Source organism: Eurypyga helias, unplaced genomic scaffold (genome assembly GCF_000690775.1).
Source record: "Eurypyga helias isolate BGI_N326 unplaced genomic scaffold, ASM69077v1 scaffold7049, whole genome shotgun sequence".
Classification (NCBI taxonomy): domain Eukaryota; kingdom Metazoa; phylum Chordata; class Aves; order Eurypygiformes; family Eurypygidae; genus Eurypyga; species Eurypyga helias.
In genome coordinates, this window is record NW_010270173.1 from 12811 (window position 1) to 23130 (window position 10320).

At 51.3% G+C, this 10320-nt stretch overlaps 1 protein-coding gene across 1 annotated transcript; it reads left to right on the forward strand.

The window, feature by feature from the left end:
* Positions 1 to 237: 237 nt before the first annotated feature.
* On the forward strand, positions 238 to 8464 carry CDS2 (CDP-diacylglycerol synthase (phosphatidate cytidylyltransferase) 2; the record flags this gene model as incomplete). Its single annotated transcript, XM_010158351.1, has 12 exons — positions 238 to 430; positions 1369 to 1465; positions 1847 to 1944; positions 2597 to 2736; positions 3322 to 3380; positions 4131 to 4213; positions 5068 to 5155; positions 5439 to 5507; positions 6095 to 6247; positions 6549 to 6668; positions 7287 to 7390; positions 8039 to 8464. Coding segments are annotated over 12 exons (1334 nt in total), but the record flags the coding sequence as incomplete, so codon positions are not given.
* Between the last annotated feature and the right edge of the window lie 1856 nt (positions 8465 to 10320).

Sequence of the window (10320 nt, forward strand, 5' to 3'; positions counted from 1 at the left end):
GGAGATGCTCATTAATCAACTGCGAGGTGTCTTTAACCGTTCAGAGGGAACGGATGCTGTTCTGTAGCTGTTGCTGAGACTGTTGGAGAGTAAACCCCATGGTGCATGTCACCTAAACCACTTGATGTTTCTCATGGGTATAACTCCAGGATGTTTTCTTCTCCTCTTTCTCTTGTTTATGTGGAAGCAGAGTGGTGGTAGGTGTTGCATCCAGTGGGCTGATCTGAGTTATTTCAGAGAGTGCCAGCACTGTGTCTAGTAAAGCTCTTTGTCTCTCTAACTCGCAGGAGTCCGAGTCTGAGAACAAGCTGGATGGAGAGACAGCATCAGACAGCGAAAGCAAATCTGAATTTGGAGGCTCCCCACCGGTGCCGACGTCGGATGACACTCCAGAGGTCCTGAACAGAGCTCTCTCCAACCTCTCCTCAAGGTAGCACGCACTGGGCATCCTTCCCTCTGCGGCCAGGGCCCCCCCATCCTCACGGTGGCTCTCCCAGCCCCAGCAGCGTGGCGGTGCTGCTGGGAGCTGTGTCAGCAGCTCTCGGAGCACGCAAGCAGGAAGGTGCCCCCGAGGCCACAGGAAACAGAAGGCGATGGTGATGCTGGGGAGAGCAGAGCTCAGGACGTCTGCGCGTGGGAGAGGAGGGGGTGGGAGGGCTCCTCGCTGCATGCTTGGCCCGGGCAGGTGAGGAGAGCCTGGGTGGGGCAGGAGACAGTTGGGTTTAGCTCTGGTAGCACTCCCAGCAGAGACTTCCCCTGCAGTGTTTTCTAACCACTGGTGTGACCGACTTGTGCAGTAATCCATGAGGAAAGCATGCGGGTAGGACAGGCTTTAAGAACAAACTGTGAATGTTCTCTACAGACTGCTGTGGGGGAAAAGCATCTTATTCCCATCAAAGCGTCTCTCCTGGGTGTGCTGCGGGGATGGGGACGGCTCAGGGCAGGCTCTGTTGGACAGTAGCAAGGGTACAGCACACCGGGGCCCATGTCTCCTCTTGAAAAGGAGTGCAGAGATGGGTCGTGGTCCCCATTTTATTTGAATTTACCATGCAGCTTGTCCAAGGTGTGGGAAACCTGTAGCAGAACAGGAATCGATGCTCTTCTGTCCCGTTTCAGTGCCCTTGGTGATGGTCTGCACCAGGCTAATGCTTACTGCGTTTAGTGAGGTTCATAGCAGGGAAGACTGAGCCTTGCAGCTGCTGCAGCCAGGCCTTCATCACCGGATCAAGGTCTCTCTGCAGCATCAGGAGGAAGCTTGGGGTTTCCAGGGCTCTTTTCCTTCCTGTGGTGTGCAGAGAGCAGGGGTGCTGTCCTGCTTCCTTGCTTTGTTTTGACTTTCTCTAACGTCTTTCCTTCTCTATGGCCTAGATGGAAAAATTGGTGGGTAAGAGGCATCCTTACGCTGGCAATGATCACCTTCTTCTTCATCATCATCTACTTGGGACCCATGGTCTTAATGACAATAGTAAGTGCTCCAGGGAGATGCCCTGACGTTCATGGCGACAGGGGGAGGGTTGCTGGGACCATTGCTGGGGTGGGCAGCTCAGAGCCTCATATTTTAGAGGTCCTTATGCAGCTCCTTGGATTTCTCTCTCCATGGAAAGAACCTGGGACCGCCTGCCCTGTCTGTCAGCATTTGGCTGCAACTAATTCATGGGGTTGTTAGAAACCTGCAGGGGAAAGGGGAGGGGAAAACACCACAGTGAGCTTCCCATGTTGGACTAGGAGAGTCCTGTCAGACTGATAGCGACTGCTTAAGTACCTTTTGCTCTGCCCACGCATGTTTTTTATCTCCTTGAGGAATTTAACCAACATGTATTACAGCTTCGGATGTCTTTTTGTGCAGGTGATGTGTGTCCAGATCAAATGTTTCCACGAGATTATCACTATTGGCTACAACGTGTACCACTCGTATGACCTGCCCTGGTTCAGGACGCTCAGCTGGTGAGTAAGGGGGCTGCTCCCCGCCCCGGGCTGGTGCGCGGCAGTAACGCTCCATCCCGTCGCACACAGGCAGCCAAGGGATCATCTGGCTGCCTCCAAGCCCAGGATTGCTGTGTGTTGACCAGCGGCATGTGTTAGCAGCTCTTGTAAAGGAAAAAACCCTCACAAATCGTGATAGATCGGTAAAAGAGCCATATTGATAAACTTTGTCCTGTTAATGAAGCGCAGAGATTTGAGTCTCATGATCTGTGCAAGGGACAGCGTTGACAGGCGTCACCGCGTAGAGATGGAGAAGGTTGTTCGGGTGGGATGGGAGCTTTTAGGTGGTTGTGAAACAGGGCTGGGGAAGGGACAGGAGCAATGCTTCCCGGAAGCACAGAGCTTTTAGGAAGCAGAAGCAGGCGGAGGCCTGTTGAGGAGTGCCACCTAAAGGCAGAAAGTCCTTGTGCATCAGAAGGCCAAAAGCGAACCTGGATGGTGTGATCCATCGCAGAGTGGAGCCACTGGTCCGAATGAAGGTGACATCTCTAAACCATGGGAAATAAAGTTCTGGCAGTCACCTGCAGAACGCCTGTTTGCACCAGAGCAACGTAGAGACCTTCTCCAGAAGCCTTTTAGGGCTCCTGCTAACAAGCATCTGCATCCTTCACAGGTACTTCCTGCTCTGCGTAAACTACTTTTTCTATGGCGAGACTGTGACAGACTATTTCTTCACCCTGGTTCAGAGAGAGGAGCCCCTGCGAATTCTCAGCAAATACCACCGCTTCATTTCTTTCGCTTTGTACTTAACAGGTAGAGGTCACATGTTCTGTTGGTTAATCTGGTGTGGGCTGGAGGGAAGAAATCTCCTTGAACTGCTCTTGTCTGAGTATTGTGTCCAGTGCTGTATCTGTAGCGAGTTATCCCTGCTCTTCAGTGATGCCGTAACTTGGCTGCATGGTTAGAGCAGTGGTAGGAAAAGGGGCTGTCAGGCATTGGAATGGGCAGCCCAGGGCAGTGATGGAGTCATCATCCCTGGAGGGATTTAAAAGAGATGTAAATGTGGTGCTTAGTGGTGGTATTAGCCGTGCTGGCTTAACGGTTGGATTTGACGATCTTAAAGGTCTTTTCCAACCTAAAAGATTCAATGATTCTATAAGGCTGTGTGGAAGGAAACTCCCTAATCTGTATGGAAAAGCTGTCCATAAAGTTCATCTGTCCAAGTGCTACTTGTAGGCAAAGGTATTTTGTGACTTCCCAAGTAGTGCGTTTTCCCAGTCCATGTTGCTGCCTTACTCAAAAAAGAACCAAAGGAGCTGTGTGGAGTCATGGAAAACAAGTATTTCTTACTGTTGAAGATACATTCCCACCATTTATCTCCCTTATGTCTCTCCTCAGGTTTCTGCATGTTTGTCCTGAGTCTGGTGAAGAAACACTATCGCCTCCAGTTCTACATGGTAAGGTTAAATGCAGGGCCTGGCTGCCCCCAGTTGGAGGCAGAAGAATGGGTAGTGTAAGCTGCTTGAAAATGTTGAGTAGAATACGTGCCAGTAGATGCTTCTTTTCTGGTTGTGCATTGTCATGCTGCCTGGAGGAGAAGCTACTGTGAGCAGACTATTTTTAGGAAGATGGCTCGGAGCGAATTTCCCTGCAAACGTGTATTCTCTTCTCTCTGCGCTTGTGGATGCGGTTAAGAAATTCTCTGCAAGCTGAGAGGGCTGTGGGAGGCTATTTGACGCTTGTGCTGAGGGTAGATAACCACCAGCTTAACTGGCTGTGGCCCCCTTTTCCCAAACATCAGTAAGGCCTTGCTCCTGATTGATGGTGGATGCCGCTGGTTTTGCTTCCCAGTGTATTCAGCGCATGGGGTCGTGGCTTGGATAGCTGGCAGTCTTCTGCTGCTCTTACCTAGGCAGAAGCTGAGATGGATGGGATCGGGGTGGGCTAAAGAGCGTTTGGTCAAGCAAACGTCTTCTCAATGAAGGTCAGCTCTGGACTTGAGCTGAAGAACATGCCCATGGATTCCTGCGGGTGACTGTTCCCTGCTCTTCCTGACTCGTGGTGTTTGTCACGGTGAAGGTGAACGGCAGAAACGCACGTGCGTGTCAGCCCTTCTCTGAGAGGTGGCTAACAGCACCCGAGTTCTGCCGGCCACGCGTACGGGCGCTCTGTAGGTGGGCTGGACTGCATGCTGTCTTCTCTTCCAGTTTGGATGGACCCACGTGACGTTGCTGATTGTTGTTACCCAGTCACACCTCATCATTCACAACCTGTTTGAAGGAATGATATGGTGAGTTCCGAGTTGCTTTGATTTCTGCAGCCTGAAAGGAATGACTGTTTTGGGTTAAAGCTGTTCTTTTCAAAAACCAAGTGGCCAAGGAGAAGATGCTTCCTGTGAGGGACCAACCTGCTCAGGAGAGAAAAGCGAGAGACTGAGCGATACCTCAGCGGCTTAGGACTTGCTTCGTGCTGCCTGAGGAGTACAGGGAGTTGTTGTAAAGAAGCATCTGGAAATTGCAGTGAGGTGCAGGGCCCTTTCAGGCAGTGTCAGGCACACGTAGACGCTTTCTCTTTCTACCCACATCTAGGAAACGGAAGGGAAAGTGCTGCTCAGCACGTGACTGGGGGCAATGCTGTCGGCACGGTGTTAAACGCAGCGCTGTGAAAGGAAGGAGACTGCAGCCTGCCACCTTACTCCAGCTGCTGTGCAGAGGGGAAGCCCCTTGGGTGATCTTCCCAAACCAGCAGTGCCAGGAGCTCGTTTTGGCTGCTCTAAGATGCACGTTCCCCCGCGTGTCGCGGCCAGCGCAGCGTGCTTTGGGAGCAGCCTGCCCACGGCTAAAAGGCAGCCTCTGGGGGGGAAGGGGGGCGACTGTCTAACAGCATGTCACGTGAGGCAAAAGAAAATGTGCTTAGAACGGGCCATTCTGGGTACACAACCAACCTTTTAGTCCAGAGCGCTGGAGTAATCCCCCAGATTTCCCTGGGAGCTTCAAGTGGTTGCTCCTTGCATTGCAGTGGAGGGGGCGAGGTTGGTGTCTCACTGCAGAGCATCTCGTGAAGCAAGATGGATGCTCATTTAGTTAAGTCTTGGAATTGTCTGATCTGGGCACCTTCCACTGGTTTAATTCTTCTCCCATGTAGGTTCATCGTCCCAATTTCCTGTGTGATCTGCAACGACATCATGGCGTACATGTTCGGGTTCTTCTTTGGCCGCACCCCGCTCATCAAGGTTCGTAACGCTTTGGTGGACAGCACATGCGTTTTGCTTCTTCAGGTGTTGGTCCTGTGTTCCCTCATCTCCAGCTTTGTCGCTTTTGTGGGTCTGAGCAAACCTCCAAACCAAACTGGAGGCTGGGAAGTGAAGCGTTGCAGGCCGAGGTGTTAGTGTCAGGTTCTGACCAACCCCCTGGTTGCTGGTGTCAGTCTGTCTTTGCCTCGGCAGCTCACAAGGGGAGAGAGGCTGCAGCGGTGTGCGGAGGTGCAGTTTGTAATTCTCCCTCTCTCCCTGGCAGCTCTCTCCAAAGAAGACCTGGGAGGGTTTTATTGGAGGATTTTTTGCCACCGTTTTGTTTGGATTGCTGGTAAGTGGCTTATTTCATCAAACACTTCCCTTTGTAGGGTGACAGGGTTTTGTCTAAAAAATGCATCCAAACTTTACCTCTCCCAGCTCTTGCCAGAGCCTCCACATTTTCCTTACTGACCCAGGTGTGAGCTGGTGCGTGGCTGCGTGTTGTGCTGTGAACAGTTCCTGCGGATGGAGCGGAACCGGAGGAAGTTTTCGGTCCCTCTTAGAGCCTGTGACGTGCTCATTACAGGGGCTGTGTGGGGAATTCACTCTTGGAATATTCTTACCCGGTGTTATGATGCTGTGTGTCTGGTTGTGTCCGTCCTCTCGGCCACGTGGTTCAGCCTGTCTCAGCCTGTTTGTACAGGACTCTGATGGCTGCTTGCTGCACAGATGCACTGACTAAACGAAAACGCTTACTCTGCCTCTAGCCAATTACTGCTTCTCAGGAGAGTAATCTCCTTAATGAAGCTGGGAATGTGGCTCCCTCCTTGCCGTGTCTCCTTGCGTGGCCTTTTCCCTGGAGACCAACTCTGACACGTTGCTTGGGAAAATATTAATCCTGCTTTCTCTTGCTGCCTCTCTTTTTCTCCCTCCGGGAAGCTGTCATATGTGATGTCCGGGTACCGGTGCTTCACCTGTCCGGTGGAGTTCAACAACGACACCAACAGCTTCACAGTGGACTGTGAGCCGTCTGAGCTGTTCCAGCTACAGGAGTACAACATCCCCTCGGTGCTGCAGTCTGTGGTGGGCTGGGTAGGACTCTCTCTGTTATTGGATCTGATTTATTAGGATAGGAACAGTAGGAAAAGATACCAGGACCTTATTTTTATGGTCTTCAAAGGAACATGACAAGGGATGATGGTACCTCTATAAAAAGGGGCAGTTTAGCTCTGCGTTGGTTGAGGACTCAGAGGAACTGTCCCAGGGCTGGTGGGACATTAACCCACTTGAAAACCAACTGGTCTAAAGCCTGGAGAGCACAGAAAGAGGGGCAAGCGCTGGACAGCACTGTTACCCTTAAAAGTCCTTTTCTGACGTGTTTTTCTCTCTGCAGAAGACGGTCCGGATGTACCCCTTCCAAATCCACAGCATCGCCCTCTCTACCTTCGCCTCCCTCATTGGGCCGTTCGGAGGCTTCTTCGCTAGTGGATTTAAGAGGGCCTTCAAAATCAAGGTGAGGATGGTGAAGGTCATGCACATTCTAGGAGAGATGAAATGGTTGTTCCCACTCTGAAGAATCCCTGTGCTCCAAGGAGAGGCAAGCTGGGAGCTGTGGGAAGGGAGAGGAGGTTGGTTTGGTCACGGGTAAAAAGCTGGGTCAGAATCTAGTTTTTTGCCTGAATGAGGAGAGACCTTAAAATGTCAAGTGTGATATTCTGAACCCCGCTTTGGTGCAGAACGTGAGGGAGAGAAGAAAGACCCAGACAGGAAATTTTGCAATCTGAGGCTTCCCTTGGTGTCTTGCAGGCTGGTTGGATGTATAAACAGTCCGTGTTGGGGCAGGATGCCCTGAAAGGCAAGGCCGGGTTGCAAGAGATAAACATGAGCCTTCCTTGACCTTAGAGTGCCAGATCTGAGTTAAGCCTTGATGTCCCTCAGGCACTGGTAGTCTTCAGAGAGGAGAAACTGTTAAAAAGCCAGGGAGAGATTAAACAAAACATCTTCACAGTCTGACTTGTGCCCTCTGGGAGGAGCTAGAGTGAGGGCGTGAGTGTGGTGCGGAGAGGTACGCAGACACGTGCAGGTAACGGCCGTTGGAGACTGCTAAGCACAATCCCTTTGCTTTGGGCAGGACTTTGCCAACACCATCCCCGGGCACGGAGGTATCATGGACCGCTTCGACTGTCAGTACCTGATGGCGACCTTTGTCAACGTGTACATCGCAAGCTTCATCAGGTATGGGTTGCTTTGCGGTGAGGTTTGGGGGCCCTGGCGAAGTCAAGTGCCAGACGGGCGCGTAGTAAGCGACGGTTTCTGTCCCCGTGAGAGAAACATCTGAAAATACAAGATAAAAGAGGAAACGGAGGCTTGAAGAAGAGAAGTGTCTTGCAGCAGGGTAATGCAGAGCTGGAAGCACAACCCCCACTTCACTGCAGTCCCTCCCAAACGCCTCCATCTCCCTTCTGCATCCCTGTGAACCTTGAGCAGCGTTCCCAGAGGTGAACAGGCAGGAAAACAGAATTTTGTAGCATCGTCAAGTGTTCTGCAGCCAACCGTAAGAAATCTGCACAGAAGATGTACGGAAGGAGCTGAGAACTGTCTTCATGTGGCTGCTTTGATTTTGGAGGGGAGCACCTGCTGATACGGGAAGATGCCCAACCCTCTTGAAACAAATTGGGTTTGGGGTGGGTGTTCTATTTACCGTTCAGCATCCTGCGCCTCTTGAGCCCACTGCCACATCCCCAAGGGAGTTAAGCTCCCTGGGTAGACCTGACGAAGGAGGGGACCAACATGACGATTACTTTAAGGCTGTTACTTTGATTTGGGTTCCCAGGCGGTTACGACTTGGTGCGACTCATCGATAACCACGCTTTTGTCTTTCAGAGGTCCCAACCCAAGCAAACTCATCCAGCAGTTCTTAACCTTGCGGCCAGACCAGCAGCTCCACATCTTCAACACGCTAAAAGCGCACCTTGTTGACAAGGGTGTGTTGGGCGGCTTGGAGGACGCGTAGACAGCCGGGCGCTGGAACGGGACTGAAAACGGACAAGCCTCGTGGAGGAAATTCCTGGCCTGCCGGATTGAAGACAATAACAAGGCCTCATGTCACTGTAACTTTTCTTCCTTTCTTGGTAAATGTTTGCATTTGTGGTTTTTTTTAAATAATATATTTATATAGCTTTGGTTCAGATGAGCAAATCTTGGGTTTGTAGCTGAAAAGGAATTAAGGCTTGGAAGGACAGTTGGGTGAAGTCGGAGGGTGCGACTGTCCTCTTGGTCTGTTCTTAACCTTCGGTGCGCATGGGCGGAGCTGAACAACTCCCCCGAGTGTGCTCACGCCGGGAATACACCAAGCGTTGTCCACACAGTCGCCTCTGCCCGCAGGAGCCGGCGGGGAAGGCGAAGCCGTGCAGCGCCCCGGCTGTGGGGCCGGGCTGCGCTCACGGTGGCGACTCTGGGGACCGTCATTCTCGCCGGTGCACGCGCTGTCAGTGTTCCCAGAAAGCCAGGTTTATGCCTGTGTGCGGCCTCCTTGCAGGCCGCACGGCGAGCACGAGGCTCAGTTAGTTGGAAGAACAATCTTGGACTAACCCAGCCACATTTCTCTGCCCAGCCAGGCACGTGCATCTATTTTCACTTGCTGGTTTATGCAGTGCCTCTCACATTCCGCCCCCCTCTGGCCGATATTTTGGCAAATAAGATTTTTATACCCAATTATACCAGAAACAGACTGGGGACAAGGACTCAAGAAACTCGCAGTTGCTCGTGGGAATGTGGGAGGTTCAACTTGCTTCAAAACTGAATCAAGTCAATAGGTTTTAAAGAATATTGAAGTTTCATTGAGTAATTCCTGCCAAGTAAGAACAACCCTTTAAACAACGTGGGTCATTTTTCCCCATCAGGTAACCTTTAACACTGAACCATCTTTCTCATTTCTCAGTGGTGGGACACCCCTCACTGGGATGTTTTAACGATTCTGGAGAGCAGTTGCCAAGTTGGTGTTTTCCTGAAGTTTGCTGGTTGGGGCCCAGCACCCTGCTGGTGCTGCCAGCTGGGTATTTGGGTTGTCTTTCAGGGATCATGTCTATCACCTGTTTGTTACTTGAGTTCTAGTAGTGCTGCTGCGTTTATTATGGTCTGTGTCACATTTCCTTCTGGGTTCGTTTACCCGCAGGTTTCTGTCCTGCTTTGCTTACTAAATCTCGTCATAAATAGTTTGTGCTTAATAGTTGCAAGTTTAATCTAAGTACTTTCCTTTATTTTGTCATATTTTTATTATTTAAAAATGAGAGCCCTAACGATTATAAAAATTTTTGTGTGATCAGACAGTGAAAATAGCCCTGGTTTACACCTTACGCAACGTTCCCAAACACGAGGTGGCTCTGATTTTACTCCTTTCCATAGTTTGTGCGTGGGAGAGAGAAACTTCACCTTATTTTAACCTGGGGAACGAGTGACAGGGAAAGATAATACAGAAGTACACTGCTCTTTGCAAACGGTCGCTGACATAAACCTGACACACAGCCACCCCCCGTATGGAGACAGGGACACGCTGCGGGCTAGCTGAGCATCCGTGGGGAATAAACCCCCTGGAAACACTGCGTAGTTCATGCTCTGATCCTGCCGCTGCTTTCGCTTACCCCGAGGGAGCGTGTGCGTGTGTAAACACATCAACAACCAACCTCTCTGCCTTTGCTAGAGGACTGTCGGTGTGGGACCGGGGCAGAAGTCTGTGCCCGTTGTACTGCAAATACAGGTGTTTGGTCGATTACAAATACAGGTATTACAGCGTATTTCAGCACGGTGCTGCCAAAGTTGCTGGCCCCTGGCAGGAGTCGGGACTGCGGCGGGGGAGCTGCTTCAGGATTGCGTTTGGGAATGCCAGTGGCATGGGCAGAGGCTTTCCTGGGCTGGTTGTGGAGGCTGCGTTCTTCCAGCTGGAATCAGGCAGGGATTTCCTTTCTGTTGACTTAGAGGATATTGGTGCAAGCCCCTAATTTGGAAACTGTAGGGCATAATTGAGGTGATTCCATCTTGCTTTGCCCAGGGAGAATATCTGCTCTCTGTTTCATGACCATTTGCCTGAGTTTGTCTAGGCAAAGCGAGGGCTCCTGCGAGGAGTACGTGGGCTGGGAATAGGTGTGGAAGTGGCAGGGTTTTGTGTG